This window comes from Lipotes vexillifer, unplaced genomic scaffold (genome assembly GCF_000442215.2).
Source record: "Lipotes vexillifer unplaced genomic scaffold, Lipotes_vexillifer_v1.1 scaffold178, whole genome shotgun sequence".
In the NCBI taxonomy this organism is placed as follows: domain Eukaryota; kingdom Metazoa; phylum Chordata; class Mammalia; order Artiodactyla; family Lipotidae; genus Lipotes; species Lipotes vexillifer.
The window spans coordinates 4,129,021-4,147,690 of NW_006775603.1; the positions used below are offsets into that span (position 1 = coordinate 4,129,021).

Below are 18,670 nucleotides of genomic sequence, written 5' to 3' on the forward strand. Positions count from 1 at the left end.
TTTTTTTTACAAACTAAAGATATAAACCTTTATTTCACAACTTTGTCATAATTTATTTCTAATGAGACATGTACTGGGGACATAGGTTTAAAATAAGAGAGACTTTTGAGAAAGGTTTCATTTTGGGGGGATCTTATTATACCAAGACTTTAAAAGGGTATGTGAAAAGCATGTATTTACCTTTGAATTATGTAGTAATTAACATTTAGGTGAGCAAACATATAAAGTAGCATACTCCCACACATCTTGCTATATCAGTGTTTCTTATGTTGCCTTGACCTCTTAAAAGGTTCGGCTTTTCATTAGGAAGATGCATATTCATTTGCCACTTCTAAACTCCAGTAGCATGTTGATTTTGTTGATGTTTACAGCTGACATAAATTAGCATTGGGTAAACAGATGCAAAAAAAAAAAGTCACAGAAAGTTGTCCTTGCTTATATCTTTAGAAATCGTCCCAATCAGGAGGGAAAACCAATGTTTTTAATTAAAGTGTAACAATTAGATTTCATTTTACAAAGGAAATAAATTTTGAGAAAACCTTGTATGCTTTCTCAGTCCCTCTCAAAGAGCTAAGGAGTCAGATGGCAGCCTTACCAGTGAGGAAACCAGGCCTCAAGTGGCATTTGGATTCTTTCAAATGCACAGTAACAAGTTTGACCAATAGGGGATCATTCATCAAGTCACTATCCATTGCATTAAATGGGACTCTAGTGTGGTCTGAAATGAGATACCTCTAAAAAGCACCCAACGTGGGAATAGCTTACTCATCTGTCAGCTTCCAGAACACAAACAGCTATTAAAAGTCAGCTCCCTCTGGGGAGGTAGGAAGCAGTCAAGGAGAGAACCACCATACTAATGGAGGCCACAGAAAGGGAAAAGTTGGTCAAGGAAAGGAGGCAAATGCATACTCTTTCAGAGTACACCCCTTGGGTTTTTTAATGATCAGTCGAAATACAAAGAGGATTGGATTTTAAGGTATCTTTTCACAGCATCTCCACGTAAACTGTGTATCAGTTATTTTAACCTGGAAACAAAAAGGCCATAATGCTGAAAAGTGGATTTGTGATTCTTGCATGTTTTAAAACTTTGAGCAAAGAATTTCAGGTTCTCTATGTGATGGAAGTTAGCATGAGGAAATGAACTTTACATTTTTTAGGGTTTTTTTGGTAGGTTTGAAGGTGGGTTTTTTTTTTTTTTCCTTTTCTTCTTTTTATTTCCAACCGTTGCTAGTGGCATGAAACGGGAAAATGAAATGTTTGCACTCATTTTTTTTCCCACTGATTCTTATGTAGAATAATGTACTCTGCAGTTCAATTAAAAATAACAAGCTGCTGTGTTGCTCTGAGCCAAATGTAATCTCCAAGACCATGGTCAGTAAAACACTCAAGAAAATGAAGTATTGAGGCTGAATGGTCCGAAGTCTACTGGGGAATAAAGAAGCAACTGATTAACATTTGAAAGCAAGGTCTTTTAATTTTTTTAAAGTCAAGGAGAATAAGAAAGTGATCACTTATCAAGAACAAAGAGTTTGAAAAATATCTCACCTTTTTTTTTATGAGTCCTTTCAAAATTTTAAGAATGACCTTTGAGGGCTTCCCTGGTGGCGCAGTGGTTGAGAGTCCGCCTGCCGATGCAGGGGACACGGGTTCGTGCCCCAGTCCGGGAAGATCCCACATACCGTGGAGCGGCTGGGCCCGTGAGCCATGGCCACTGAGCCTGCGCGTCCGGAGCCTGTGCTCCACAACGGGAGAGGCCACAGCAGTGAGAGGCCCGCGTACCGCCAAAAAAAAAAAAAAAAAAAAGAATGACCTTTGGTCATCAGCCCCAAGAACTAAGATGCTTTTCTATACACGTAATGTTACGTTTGGGAATACTCCTAGAGTACCTGCTGAGGAATGTAAGGATAAATGGACCAATGCTCAATGTTTTTTTGTCTAAGTGACGTTTGTTCCATCCAATGAAGGATGTCATGAGAGTAAGTGTTACGGCTGGTTTTATGCTAAACATTCCAATCTATTATGCAATAAAATATAGTGATGGGAAAAAGTTTCATACATCTTTACATTTTTCAGTAAATTATGGGAACCTCCCTCTAATCCCTTAATATGTGTCCCCATAATTAATTCAGTACTGTAGTCCATATCTAAAATCCTGGTAAGAGCTAGCACAGAAGTTATTTTTAAATGCCTTTTATTAATTTGAATAACTTCTCATAATCTTCTTTTATACACTTACTAATTTTTGAAACACAGAATATGGTCTTTGCAGCTTTAAGCTCAGACTTCTCTACATTCTGTAAATCCCCACAGATTTGTTTCTTGCTTTTAAATATCAGCACCTTTCCGCTTTCTACGCTTCTGTTTCTGCCCTCTATGCAGGAGATCTTTTAAGTTTCCCACTGTGCTTCGTAATAAAATCAAAAGAAAAAAGCATATCCTTCAGAAAGCATTCAGCTCACTAGAAATAGAAAACCTGTCACCTTATTCTTAAAACCTCAGATCAGGCAGGTCAGTGGCAGAAATAGTGAGTGCAGTTTTGACAAAGGGTATAGAGTGGGGTTAGCAAAATTATTATGTACCTTGTTATCTCCAGATGTGTTTTTAAGGAAAAGACTGTCTTCGTTCAGGAAACCAGCTTGGTACTGTTGGGAGGAAAACATTTCCTCTGCCCTTTTAGGTTCATATGTTTAGGGGCCTGTGAATTAACTGACAACACCTGCGAATTAACTGACAACAGGAGGAAAGTCAAGGTTTATTTAGTAATTTAGGCATGAGTAACTTGCTAAATATCCAGAGGTAAAGGTTTATATACCAGCTTAACAGGAGGGGTGGAGGTGGAGTTCAGGGCTTCAGAGGGAAAGTAGGAAGGGTCTGTTGTTGGATTTTTTTGTGCACGCTAATGGGAACAAGTAGACTGTCTCCTTCCAGGAATTTGCAGGAAACTCCCTCCCTGCAAATAGGTTTAATGGCAGCTGCATCTTCAGGAGACTCTGCTTTATTCCGATAAGGGAAGTTCAGATAAGATTTTGTGTTTTCACTTTAACATAATCTTTATGCCGAAACTGTATTCCCATCAATATGCTGACTAAAGTTGAAGTGTGACTTGGAAGAAGAAGAAAGTATAAATAGTTCTAGTTTAGAATAGAAAAGGAGATATAGAGTGGACAAAGAGACAGAAGAGATTGATTTTGATACTACCGTGTGTTAAAAGACTATAGCCCAAGTTCTTTCTCTTTTATATACCATGTAGTTTCTGAACCTCCTACCCAACCCCAAACACACATACATACCCAAATGCTGATGCAGGCAGTCTAAATTAACTTCTAAGAATACAGGCTTTATCTTATCGAACTATAGTTTTCTCTGGATATATGCCCAGGAGTGGGATTGCTGGGTCATATGGTAGTTCTATTTTTAGTTTTTTAAGGAACCTCCATACCGTTCTCCATAGTGGTTGTACCAATTTACATTCCCACCAACAGTGCAAGAGGGTTCTCTTTTCTCCACACCCTCTCCAGCATTTATTGTTTGTAGACTTTTAGATGGTGGCCTTTCTGGCCAGAGTGAAGTGGTACCTCATTGTAGTATTGATTTTCATTTCTCTAATAATTAGCAATGTTGAGCACCCCCAAAGTTCATTGCAGCACTATTCACAATAGCCAAGACATGGAGGCAACCTAGATGTCTATGGACAGATGAATGGATAAAGAAGATGTGGTACATATATACAATGGAGTATCACTCAGCCAATAAAAAGAATGAAATAATGTCATTTGCATCAGCATTGATGGACCTAGAAATTATCATACCAAGTGACGTAAGCCCAACAGAGAAGGACAAATATATGATATAGCTTATATGTGGAATCTTTAAAAAAAAAAAAAGGTACAAATGAACTTATTTATAAAACAGAAAGAGATGCACAGACATAGAAAACAAATTTATGGCTACTAAAGGGGAAACGGGGGAGATGGATAAATTAGGAGTTTGGAATTAACATATACACACTACTATATATAAAATAGGTAACCAACAATAGGTACCTACTGTGTAGCACAGGGAACTAACTATACTCAATATCTTGTAATAACCTATAATGGAAAAGAATCTAAAAAAGAATCACATTTTTATATATATAACTGAATCACTTTGCTGTACACCTGAAACTAACACAACATTGTAAGTCAACTATACTTCAATAATAAAAAAGAAAAAGAATACAGACTTCAGCATCAAACACTGGATTCAAATTTCAATCTTTCTTACTAGTTTATAAGCTCAGTTATCTATTCTATCCCCAAATCTCAGGTCTCTCATTTGTGACACAATGAGAACATTTGTGGAACAGTAGCAATACCAGAGTATTCCAAGAACTAAATGAGGTGATTAATGTAAAGTGATAGGGATGATGACAGGCAAAATGTAAGTAGTAGTAGTTGTTGTTGCTATTTTTTATTTGCTTCCTCCCTTAGCCTGAAAACATGCTTTGGATGAAAAACATTCTTTGACCCTGAATCCTCTTTATTCTACTAATTCTTTCTAATGCAAATGTCTCAGACTTCAGTTCTATCTTCACTATCATTTATTTTTATCCTCACACCACTAGCTTCTACTGGTTTCTATTTTGACTTCTCCAAAGAAACTGCTTTCCAAAAGGTCTTCATGACCTTTTGGTCAGGTCTTCACCTGACAAATGAAATGGATGTTTCCAGGCCTTATCGGTCTGGACCTCTCACCTGCATTGAAATCTACAGCAGCTGGTTCCTTCTTGAAACTGTCCTTTCTTGCATCCTCCAACCATGTCTTCCCCTCATTTACTTCTGACCTCTATTCTTTCTGCCTCCTTCATTGGAGTCTCTTTTTGCAGAATTTCATCCCTAACTCTTTCTATACTTTACCTTGGAGTGATTTCATTTACTTTCTTGAAAATTATAAACAAATTTTTATTTCCAACCCTGACCTCTCCCTCATGCTTCAGACTCATTTATTCAACAAGTGTTGATACAAGTGTTACGTAGTCGATGACAAAAACTTAGAAAACAGGGAAAATGAAAATTAACAAAGTCATCCATATTTCTCCATCAAAAACTTACTAATATTTTAGTGTCTGTCACTTACTAGCTAAAAAAAATCTAGTTACTTTATCCATAAAAACAGAGATAATTATGATTCTAAACTCATAGGATAGCTAGGCATAAATATACAAAAAGCATCTGAAAGTGCCCACCACACAGTAAGTCCTATATGGATGTTTGTTGCTATTATTATTACTTCTTTTTCAAATTTTAAGTGCACGCTCCTATGGACTAAATATTTGTGTCCCACCAAAATTTATATATTAAAGCCTAATTTCCAGTGCAATGGTGTTTGAAGGTGGAGCCTTGGAGTTACAGTAAGTAGGTAATGAGAGTAGAGCCCTAATGAATCAGATTAGTGCCCTTACAATATACACTAATATGTATAAAATGGGTAACTAAGGAGAACCTGCTGTATAAAAAAATAAATAAAATAAAATAAAAAAGAAGAGACATGAGAAAGATGACATCTTTGCTCACTGCCATGTGAGACAAAGGAAGCAAGCTGTCATCAGACACTGGATCTGTCAGCACATTGATCTTGGACTGCCTAGCCTTCATAACTGTGAGAAATAAATGTTTGTTCTTGAAGCCACCCAGTCTATGGTAACTTGTTATAGCAGCCTGAATTAACTAAGGCACCCATACTCATAAATAGTTTTGTATAATTTCTTCCCATTCAGCAAAATACATATGAATATTTTTAAATTTATTTTTACAGTAGGTCCTTGTTGGTTATCTGTTTTTAAATATAGCAGTGTGTACATGTCAATCCCAAACTCCCAATCTATCCCTCCCTCCACGATCCTTCCCCCCTGGTAACCATAAATTCATTCTCTAATTCTGTGTGTCTGTTTCTGTTTTGTAAATAAGTTCACTTGTATCATTTTTTTTACATTCCGCATATAAGTGATATCATATGATATTTGTCTCTGTCTGACTTCACGTAGTAAGATAAAATATATAAAATACATGTGAATATTTTTAATGTAAATAAATATTTTAATGTAAATAAATATCCTTTGTTATACAGCAGATGTGATCAATAGTTTTTTTCAGCTGCTTAATGAATTATGTTTACAGTTGCCTCAAACTTCCATTAATTTATTCAGGGTTGTATATAATTCCCAGAATGCCAACTGAAACTCAACATTTCCATGTCTCATTTCCTGAAATAATGTTGGAATGCAAATGAAAGTAATGTTTTTACAGTGATGTTTTGAATCTCTCTATAAGACAAACAAAAACAAACCAATCCCAAACTTTAAAATGTTCCTCTTAGTTTGTTAAAAAACCCTCCTGTGGCCCAATTCTGAGCAGATAACTATTTAACAGGGCATTAAGACACTGAAGTTGAGAGCTGAATGTGCTGTTTAATAGTCTATCATAGAGACTTTTTAGAAAGCAATCCCTAATTGTCGGGCATTTAGTTTGTTTTCAAGTTCTCACTAGAGAATTTGCAGTGAACAGTCTTTTAGATACATACCTGTGCTCATTTATGATTTACCTCCTTAGTTGTAAAATTACCAAAAGAAATAACACAAAAATTTGAAAGTGTTTCCTTTCCAACTGTGAATTTGTTTGCTTGAAAGTTTGTCCCATATTTAACTCACATAAATGATATATAAGAAAGTTTGCTTCCTCATATGTTTGCTGATAAACATTAACATTCTTTTTCATCCTTGCCAATCCAATGAGCTATAAATAACTCATCTTTTTACAATTTGTATTTCCCAAAGGTATATTCAGAGAACAAAAATAAATAATTCACTCTTAATGCTTGATATTGAATTTTGTCCTTTTAAAATTTAAGCATTAAAGATTATGATTTTAATGATTGTTATTTCTTCTGATAAATATTATTTCTCTTTTAACTGACTATGTGAGTCACAAATGTGCAGGAAAAAAAGAAAGTACACATTTTCCTTCTATTAAATTTGAATGTGTATTAATTTTGTATTCTGTACGGTAGGTTTTTTCAAAATATTGTCTTTGATTCTGTATTGAATATTCGCCCTGAGGACTTTGTTCTACTGACTGAAAGTTTTAATCCCTCTAATAGAATTATGATGCATACACCAAATAGAAAGAACATTCAGGGAGAATCTCAGAAGTCCATACTCTTCTCAAGACTGAGGCCTCCACTGAGGATTTCCACAAGTATAGCATAGCATTCCATCACTTCTCACTAAGTACTGATAACCCCACATCTATATATCAGTGAAATCCCATCAGTTCTACCTTCAAAATATACCCAGAATCCAATTACTTCTCATCAAATCCATTTCACTGCCTAGCTCACTGGTTTATTGCAAAGGATTCCTAATTGCTCTCCTAGCTTCTGTCCTTGCCCCTCTAGTCTCTTGTCAATAGCAGCTATCAACCGTCTCGAAAACTGTTAGAACATAGCAGATCACAACCCCCTCTGCTCAGAGCCCATCAGGCTGTCCATCTCAGTTGAAGTAAGAGCTGAAGTCATCACAGAGGCTTAAAGGTACTGTTTAAGCTCCACCAGACACACACCCATTACCTCTCAGACATTTCCTATCTGACCCTAGCTCCCACAGTTCCCACCACACTACTCTCCCTTCTGTCTCTCAATCATGTCAGCGAGATTCCTGCCTGACTCATCTGCACTTACTCTCTCTTCAGTCTGAAGTGTTCTTTCTGCAGAGGCTCTTCCTAACTGAAGGTACAACCCTTTCTCATTAAGCTCTTAGTTCTCATTATTTGTTTAATTCCCCCCCCACACAATTCTTATCATCATATGACATAACATATATATTACTTATTTTGTTTCTTGTCCATCACTCCCATTAGAACGTAGGTCTAGCAGGACAGAGATGTTTGTTTATTGTTTGCTTTGTTCACTGTTGTATTCATAGCATGTGCCTGGCATTAACACTTGAATGACTGAATAAATATCTGAATTTCTGCTATTTTCCTGTAATAATATTAGTTTGGATGGATATACCACTAGCCCTAAACATCCCAAGTTTAATTTTAAATGGCTTTTCATTGAATTCTGATATTTAATTAGCTTCAGTTTACATTTATTAAATGTCTTTATATGCTGACATAGACTGTCATATCATAAAGCTCTGCTGACATTTATTAACATTACTGTTCTTGACAGCATTTTTACAGGAATATGACTGTATCAACCAGAGAGTTTGTAAACATTATCATCATTTTGAAGTCAAATTTTACCAAGTTCTTCAGTTAAATATTTTATAGACTTCTGACATTTGGTAGAGCTAGTCACTCCTCGCAGCTGTAATATGCTGTAGCTCAAAACATATTCGTGATAGTTTTCCTTCACATACTGCATTTACAAAGTACTCTGCCCTGGTAAACTTTTGACAATATTTATGGAATAGAGTTGACTCTTGCATGTGGCTGTGCCCTTGTAAGATTCACTTGTGTGTTAAATTTAGCAAAATAATGAAGACTTGGACCAAACACACAGAAAATATTATCCAGCACTCATATTCAGAAAGCAAACCAAAAGCCTAGTAGTTCTCAGTTTGTATGCGGTAACCCTGTGGTCTATAAGAATCTTAGCCTCCTAAAAATGTATTTTCAAATGCATGCTAGGGAAAACCAATAAATGAGAACTAATGTACTTAGGATTGCTGTGACTGCCTGTTGTCCTTGATGACCTTGTACTCCCAGTTACAGCATCTTATTCAAATTCTCGCGAAAACAAAATGAACATCTTTATTTAGTTTCGCCACCCCCCGTTAAGTCACTAAAATGTAGCCATTTCATGATCATAAAGGAATGTACAAAAGCAAACATTTTATTGTGAAAATGAACTTTCTCGCATACTAATAATAGCTTTAACTTTATGTTCAATTTAAAGTGTTTTTTTCACTTAAATAATTGCTTACAAAATAGGAATCAGAAATAATATGTAAGATATGGCTTTAGGAAGTTAGAATGACTAAATATTTTTGTTTACTTCTATCATTTATAATTTGAATCTTATCGTCTGATAAAAATATTTAAGCAAAGATTTTAAAAGGTAAGTTCAGTGCAACGTTTTCTAAATCTTTGTTCCTCCATAAAATCCTTCTGCAGGAGCCCTTTTAAAAATGTTTTCATTGCATATCCCTGTGACGAGCTTTTCTTCTCTCCGTGCAACTCGGATATTTTTGCTTTTATAACACCTAGATTGTTTATTCCTCCCCTGATGTTCCTCATTTTTGTTTTCCTGTCCTGGTGTTTTTATATCTTTTTAATAACAACCTCCATACCTTTTGCCTTTTTTAACTTGTAGTAGTTTCTAATATTCGTATATGGTCTACAAAAATAGCGAGGCTTTTCCAAGGACAGTGATAGTCATTAATTCTGCATATATCGCAGTGGAATGTGTCATCCCCAAGCAAAATATAAGCTCACACTGTGCATGAAGACAGTTCTTGTTTGCTTCAGCCAGGAGCATAGTTTATGGGGAAAAATTTTTTAAACAGGTCACTAAGAAATATTCTCATTCTCTTGTTAATGTCTTTGAGCCACATATGTGAGTAGAATCGTAAGGAATTTCCAGTGACTCATTCCTAGTTTTGGGCATCCTCGCATTTTGTGAAGTCGTGCATATTGAAACCTCTAAACAGCCCTTAGTAAAGCCTTGGCAGTAGAGCTTGTTGCTTGCACCTATCAGAAATGTCAGATGCTTTTGCCAAACTCTATCACTAGCAAACAATATTGAATACTTATTAAATATGGGAATTAGCTACAAAATCTGCAAGTTGCAGTGTTGTAAATCAACTAAGCAATTAGCGTGAGTTTTTTTAAGTGACTGAATACAAATTCAGGATTATGAAGTTATTATCTAATAACCCAACAAGTGATGTGACTAAATCCTTGCTAATATGAAAATTATCAACCCCTGAAACACTCTTCTATAAGCAGGTCTATGGATCCTCATGCTAATGCACTTAGATTGATAAACTACAGGCATTCTGTGAAAGCTTCATTTATTCCAGTTGCTCAGGATTATGTTTAGAGAATCTGTCATCCAAATGATCAGCAAATCGAAGTCTGCAATTTGTTTTCATTTAATAGGTGGACAGGTTTTCACCAGTTTAGATTCAGTCCTATTAATACTCTTTGAAACTAATTGCTGGGAAATGAATTTTAAAGGCAGGATTTTATAATTTCTCTTTTTCTTCTTCCTGTCCCTATAATAGAAGACAGAAAGCCACCTGTACACACTTTTAAAATATATGTTAAATAGGCACAGGCCATAATCTCCTGTCATCTGTATCGTCGCAAAGGACCCTTAGTCCTCACTCTTCCACAATCCATTCTACACTCTTCTCTCAAAATTACTTTCTGATTATGCTATTTCCCTTCCACAAAGCTCCAGTTCCCTGCCAAATAAGACAGTAACCTTAATAAGGTTTCAACACCCTCCATTATCTACTCCCACTTAACGTAATTTTCTTTATTTTTGTTGATATTGCAATATAACACCCATACAGAAAAAAGTTTAAACCATTAATTGATTGAAAGTAAAGTAATATCCAAGTAACCACTGCCCAGAACAAAAACACCAGAATATCGTCATTACTGCAAGAGCCGTCTTTGCTTGTGTATCTTTCTGATCATACCCTCTCCAGCATCCCAGGGCCAACCACCCAGAGCTGATTACTTCCTTGATTTTCTTTATAGTGTCTCCACTATGTACCCTTAAATACATAGTTATTTTCCCTGTTTTTGAATGATACAAAAATGTAACCAAACTGTTTTCTTGGAGTATTGCTTTTTTCACTCAACGTGATTCTTGTAAACGTTCATTTGTATTACTGTGTATCGCTCTGCTTTCTTCAATTTTAAGCTGTTTAATATTACATTACGTCAATATACCACAATATGTTTACTTTTCCATGTTGACAGACATTTGGATTTTTAGATTATTTCCAGATTTGGGCTATTACAGACAATGCTGCTATAAACGTTCTTGGGCATATATTTTGGTGCCCAAGATTCTCTAGTGTTCATACCCAAGGAGTGAAGTTGCTAGGACATAGCTATCCATATCTTCATACTAGATAAATGTGTATGTAACTCTCAAAACCAGGCAAAATTAACTGCATATAAGGATTTTCAATCTCTACTAGATATTTAAAATGTTTTTCAAAGTGGTTGTACAAATTTAAACATCCAGCAAAGGTCACGATAGCTCCTATTTCCTCATATCCTTAACAGCATTTGTATTATCATACTACATTTCTTTCTGCTTCTCGTCTCTTACCCCTTCTTTTTGGATTTTCTATTTGTTTATTCCTTTGTACCCTGGATATTAATTCTGACCTATAACAGGTCACTAATTCTCTCTTCATCTGTTTCTAATCTGCTGATAAACTTAGATAGTTGTTAACTTTGGTCATTGTCTTTTCTAATTCTTACATTTCTGTTTAGTTCTTTTCAAATTCTACAATGATACTTCCTTTAGTTTCCAATTTTCTGCCAGAAAAGTTTTCCCCTTATTTCCTTAAAAACAGTAAACATAATTTTTATAATATGCATCTGAAAATGTTAGTAACTGAGTCCTTGAAAGATCTTCTTTCATATTACTTCTGCTGGTTCTGTATATGAAATATAACTTCCTTTTACATGGTATCTTTGACTTTTGCTGTGGACATTGTATTCAACCAGTTGTTTGAAGGGATAATGTAAGACCTAAAATGAAAATACTTCCTAGAGGATTGTGGGTTTTTTATTTTTCCTTCCTGTCAGGAATCTGGAGTCTGTCAGTCTCACACCACCTTCAACTGCATTAAAATATGGAACAAATTATGGCATTTTAGATTTTAATCCATACCTTGAAAATTTTGAGGTCCAAAAATATAATATTGAAGTAAGTTGAGTTATGATGATGCCTCCTGTCTGTAACTTACTGTGTGACTCTGAGTCGAAACTTTTGTTTCTAGTTTTTCTTATCTGTTAAAATAGTACATGGCTTGTAACCCCCAAAATGGTGATTTTCCTTTTTTTTACAGTTTCCTTTCTATTTCTCTTATATTCTGTTTGTACCAGTTACACTGCAGGTTGCTTGAGTTTTGCTTTATGTTTTTGAGTACATAGATTTTCCAATACTAGGTTATGATTATTTTGAAAGTGGTGTCCATGACTTTTTACCATATCTCTCACTATATTGAGTGTAGTAATTTGATGCAGTAACTGCTTAATGCATGTTAAATGGATAAGTCAATGAATGAATAAATTTTGGAAATAGGTGCATTGATAAAAGTGATTAAACCAAGCTCAGTATTGCTGTAGAGAAGGAACAAGTATCTTTTCTATTATCGGTCCCAGAGCTTCAGTCTAATTTCTGTTGCTATGTTTACCTGTCCAATGTATTGTTTTATTGTCCTCATAAAACACAAGTGGTCTGAGGTAGGATTTATGCATGGTGATCCAAATGTGTAATAGAGCTTAAAAACAAAGCTTAGAAATATTGGTCTAGAAGAGAAGTGATAAGATGTAATAAAAGTTTAGTTAGGATGTACAATTTAAAAAGCATGTTCATCAATAATTCATCAACAGTCTTTAAAACAACCTTTCGTATAACCATTTTTATTCTGTAACTCTAATCATTTGTAGCTGATTTTGCTAGAAGCAGATTTTGACAACAAACTTCTGAAAGGGATCCATTTGCCTAGGGATTTACTTATAAAGTTGGAATTAAAAAGTCATTTCTAGGGGGAAATTCAGCATATTAAGCAAATATAACATAATCTAACATATTAAACAATTGTTCTAAAGATAATCAAAATGAAAAAGAATCACTATTTCATATGAAAGCATACATTTGGATATTATTTTTGCCACATAGAGCAGTTAGCTCTGCATTATAATTAGTTAGTCTTCTTAATTTTTTAATTGTAACCTTAAAGAGTGGTTTTCTATATCCTGGTGATTAAATTGCTGCTGTACCTAAGAGACTTGTTAGATTTTAAAGACCATGGATAAATAAAGAATACATATGGTCCAAAATTATTGGTAGAGGAACCAGTCAAATAATAAGATTTTTCATGAAGTATCTTTCCATTGGTTTGTCAGTGGATAGATGTTAAAAATATAGAAATGAATGAAATGTGTATAAGGAAATAATTACATGCTCTCTGTTGCCAGCATGTACAACATGATATAAACAATCAATGCCCAATTAATTCTAGAATTTCCTGATCTTATTTACATGCTCTCTGAATATGATCTTTATTTTGGAATTTCTTTAACCCATTCTGAATCTGATAACTTCATGACCCACTTCAGAGTATTTGTGCAATTCATAGTCATTAGCTAGGTCTGTATTTTGTCCAGACAACCAAATGGACAGAAGCAAATTTTGCCATATTAGCGGGAAGTTTATATTTGGAATCAAGAAGATGTTCTGTATTTTATATATTGTATTAAAGGATTTGTTGAATTTTTACTTTTCACTTATTTTATATCATTTAGATTAAAGTCAGTATTAGAAATTTTCATTCATTCTCAAAACCTCTCATCTATTGATATATCAATCTGTCATTATTCATTAACATCAAATACTGCTAAAACAGGAAAAAAATCAGGAGCTTAACAACAAGAAATTGAAATTTTAAATTTTTCTTGTATTCTAGAACCCTAGAGAGTCAGTCAGTCTTCTATAGCATTTCAAGTGCCAAGGACATAGACTTCTTCTGTCTTATTTCTCTATTATGTGTGATCTAAGATAGTTACCAGAGCTTCCAGCCAATACGTGTTCATAAGGAGAAAGGACAGAAGAACAGTTACACAAAGCACCCTGCCTACATCACATTTGTCAGAATTGGTCACATGGTCTCATCTTGCCTGAAGGGAGACTGTGGATTGTCTTTATTCTCAGTAGTGCTAAAATGAAAATACATACATATAATTAATGACAAAGAGGAGAACACTACTGGAGAACAAACAGCAGTCACATCCTTCATCTAACTATTTATTTACTGATTTATTTTACTATAAAATAAGATATAAATGGTTAAACAAGACCAATTAAAACAAAATAGTACCAGTAGTTTAGAAAACTAAGATTTTTAAAAAATTACAAATAACACAATATCAACATAGTTACAGATGAGCATCATGATCTCCTGGGTATCCAAAGTGAAATGGGATACCTAAATAATTATTTACATTTTCATTATTTTAAAAAAGGCATTACTGAAGCAAAATGAAGCTCTCTTGGCTCTGAACAATTTAAAAATTTATCTCATGGGAAAACTGAATGTTATGGTGGACAATATTCCTATAATAGATGCAGTGATTTTATAAGGCGCTTACTTAGTGTCTTTGAGTAAGAGCTAAAAGCAAAGTATTATTTTACCACTCAATGGAGGCTATTTTGTGAGTCCCTAAGGAAAAATGATCCAAGGCTAAAATCCATGGGTATTCTCGCTTAGACCCAGGATAGATTTTAACCTGTCCACAGGACTGGGTGTATATACATTACTATGGATGGTTATCTGTAAATATTACTGTTGTTGAAAGATTCCTGAACAAGTTTAGGAAATTAAGAAATAGATTATCTAATTTTCTGTAGTCTGCCAGCATGTGTCAAACCAATTTACCGCTCTTAACACCAGGTGTTCTAAAAAGTGAAAGGGCACTATTTGTTAACTGTAAGAGGACAACAATGCAAAAAGATGAAAGAGGTGGAAATTGAAACCAATTTGCTGAACTTACTAAATTACCCAAAAAGTAAGTGAATTTCTCATAACAGTAGTAAAGAAATTACTTTTGCAATGAAATGTGTGTTTATATCCAAGTTTCAAAATTACTTAGCAAATAACTCCCAGTAAATGTGATGTTATAAATTTTAGCTAAATTATATGTTCTTAGAAGTTTTTGATCTTTTCAAAAAATTCTATGTAGTTTATATCTGTTAAAATATTATTTTACATATTTTGACATAAGTAAACAATAACTGCCTGGGGAGAGAAACAAATTCATGGTCTCCTAAATATGATTTTATTATTGATGAATCTTAGGTTGGTCCCGAGACGGCAAGAAGCATGAATTCATGGTTCCTGAAGTTTTATAATCACTTTCATCTAATTTTTGATATGGTAATAATAAAATGAGAGCTGATAAGAAACTGGGTGATTAAACATTGTTTGATAAAGTGATGCATTAATAACACATAAGTTATATTTCTAAGTTATTCTCTCACAGTGTAAAACCAATTTTTAGACTGTTTGTAAGCAAAACTCTTTGAAGAATTAATCTTTGCTTTAAGAGAGCAATATCGATTGACATCAAGGATTTCTCTTATTTCCATGTAGGAAGAACCTTTTGTAATGGTCTCTGAAAATGTCCTGGGCAAGCCAAAGAAATACCAAGGCTTCTCCATTGATGTTTTGGATGCCTTATCTAACTACCTGGGTTTTAACTATGAAATTTATGTTGCACCGGATCACAAGTATGGAAGCCCACAAGAAGATGGGACATGGAATGGCTTGGTGGGAGAACTAGTTTTTAAGGTAAGCATTTATTTGTTTGTTTGTTTATCACATATCTAAAGGTTGACTATAACCCTTGGAAGCTAATTTCATATAAAATAAGTGTAAGGCAAAGCATTAGGTGGTGGTGTTGAATCAAATCTCACCAGTACTATTTCATGAACTTTGTGGAAAGAAAAACTGATGACAATATAAAGCTAAATTTTAAGATATTTCCTATAATAGAAAAGTATTTCTCTATTACTTTATCTCCATTTCTGTCAGTCTTTGCTTCATTTTTTGGAAGCTCTATTATTAGGAGCATACACATTTTTAATCATCACGTCTTCCTGATGAGTTGTTGAATAGTCATGTTTAGGTCTATAATTTACTATTTGATTTCTGTGTATCTCATTTTTTCCCTCTGTTCCTTCTTTTCTTGCTTTCCTTTGGGTTAATTGAACTTTTTTAGTGTTTGATTTTATTTCCCTCTTAGCTTTTTAGCTGTATTTCTCTGTAGTTTTGTTTGTCTATGGTTAGTCTAGAGATAGTAATGTGCATTCTTAACTTATCACATTCTATGTAGATTAATATCATACCACATCACATTAAAAAAAGTAATAAACATACAGCAATATAATTCCATTTATAGGTACTATATCCTTTGTGTTATTATGGTCATGTATTTATATTTATGAACTCCAAAGTAAAATGTCATAGTTTTTGATTTAAACAATCAGTTGACTTTCAAAGGTATAAAGGGGGGAAAAGACAGTTTCTGATATTTAACTATTTATCTATTTACTATTTCTGTGGTTTTTTATTCCTTTCTATATATCTGAGCTTCTGGCTGGTATCATTTAGTTCAGCCTGAAGAACTTCCTTTACAATGTCTTGAAGTCCAGTCCTACAAGTGGCATATACTCTCAACTTTAGTTTATCTTAAAATTTCTTTGTTTATCCTCAGTTTTAATATTATTAGCAAATAACAAACTCTGAGTTGACAGGTTTATTTTTCCTAGATACTTTTTGTCTTGGTGCTTTCAAGTGACACTGCTGATTCTGATTTATGTTTGACAAGAGCACTGTGAGTCTCAGAACACAGTCACTTATAATCAAAATATATTTTTCCTCATACTTTTTTATTATCTAAGAAGAAAATTATAGATGAAATATTATTATTCCTGAAATCAAGGCTGGTGATTTTAAAGCAAGAGCAACTTTTTATTTCAAAAATCAAAATAAAATTATCATTCAACAATTTTTCATACAATATTAAATGTTTTTATTATTATTTCACAGTATAATTGATACATAACATTATATTAGTTTCAGGCGTACAACTTAATGATTTGATATACGTATATATTGCAAAATGATTGCCACAATAAGTCTAGTTAACATTCATTACCATACATAAAGTTTTTTTTTTAATGTTCATGACTTTAAATATGCCATTCTGTTGGGTTTCGCCAAATGTTGTTTCTGATGAGAAGTTAGCCATCATTTGTACTTTTGCTCCTTTTTTATAGTGTAGGGGTGGCCGTTTTTTAATTCTCTTTTCATTTTTGATGTTTTGATGTTTAGCTATGATTTTCTTTGTATTTATCTCTGTTAGGGGTTCACTGAGCTTCTGGGATATGCTTCACTAAGTTTAATAAATCTTGACAATTATTTATACAAATATTTTTTTCCACCCTCTTCTCTTTCTCCTCTGTACTTGAGGCTCAGAAAACATTCAAGTTAGACCTTATTAATGTTGTCTCGTAAGTCACTGAGGTCTTGTTTATTTCATCATAATATTTTACTCTCTGATGTTTAGATTGGATAATTTATCGTGATCTGTTTTCAGGCTATTGATTCTTTCTTTGCCATGTCCAATTTCTGTTAAGTTCATTCGGTAACTTTTTTATTCTAGGTAGCTAGACTCATTCTTACGCATGTATTGGTTAGGAGTCAACCAAGGATTTGAGGGAAGTTTATACATAGATTTTGGGGCTTATTTCTCTGTGGCTCCCTCCTTTATGTGAGTCCTCTTTTGATTTCTGCACAGTCTGGCTGCCTCAAACACCATCCTCTGATGCATTAAGCTAATAAGACTCTGACTTTCTGCTTGAGCTCTAGCTACCCGTTGTTGCCTAACTGAGGTGGGTCCTCAGTGAATGAGCCATATAAAAGTAGATCTCACCCAAAGCAGTTACCATCTTTAAAGGGTTGAGTACTCTTCAATTTATGCCTGCTTTCAGCTGATTTGCAATCTGTTCCATGTGTGTTTTTTTTTAATTTCATCCAGAATTTACAATTGTTACTCTTTGTTGGGTTAACCCGATAAAAAAGTATTCCACCATTGCCAGAACTGGAATTATTTCTGGAATACTGAAAAGTATTCAGAAAGCTAAAGGATCTAAGTTGTTTCTAAGAGATGTAGAAGAGAAAAAGAAAATAAGAGGTTTTGAAGACAGTGATAGGAAAAATAATAAAGCTGTTTTTCATATCCTTTAAAACTTTACTAACGTCAGTTTATTTAATAAACCCATTACATATGGAATTTTATTTGCAAAACGTTAATAGAACTATTTTAATAGGCTAACAGGGATCATCAATCCTCATCTCTCTTATAAAAACTATGACTATCTTATATTCCTTTATTATAAACCCACAAAACAAGTGTTCTGTCTTTGTATTTCTGAGAGGTCCTGCCTGAACTGAACCCAAATAAGCAGTTATATTAAAGATAAACAAAAGGAAAGGCATTATGCAAGTTTATCCTATAGATGTAGTAGATAAAAATCCTTAAGAATTATCACACTAACAATCTTCACTTACTAAATGCAAGTTAAAAGTACCAAGCATTATAATGAGGCTAATGTTGGTGCTGTTTTTAATTTGGTTGTGTGCTCGCTCCAGTTAGTTAGATTTTTGAGATTTGCTTCCTCACCTATGAAATGAGGAATACAAGTATGTTAGTGGGAAGATCACTTCCAACTATAATTTTTTAAAAACACTTTAAGAATTTATTGCATGAAAACCACACACAAGCAATTGTATGCTGTTCTTCATAAACAGTTTGTTTTTATTTGCATGTAAGAGCATATCATTATTGTATGATAATGTAAAGTTCAG

The 18,670-nt window shown here is 33.9% G+C and overlaps 1 protein-coding gene across 2 annotated transcripts in view; it reads left to right on the forward strand.

The window, feature by feature from the left end:
- GRID2 (glutamate ionotropic receptor delta type subunit 2) overlaps window positions 1-18,670 on the forward strand; it is a 1,374,233-nt gene that overhangs the window by 1,050,334 nt on the left and 305,229 nt on the right. For both annotated transcript variants that reach the window (XM_007450019.1, XM_007450020.1), the window contains one exon: window positions 15,392-15,589. In XM_007450019.1, coding sequence (XP_007450081.1) covers window positions 15,392-15,589 — 198 coding nt within the window. The remainder of the gene's footprint in view (window positions 1-15,391; window positions 15,590-18,670) is intronic.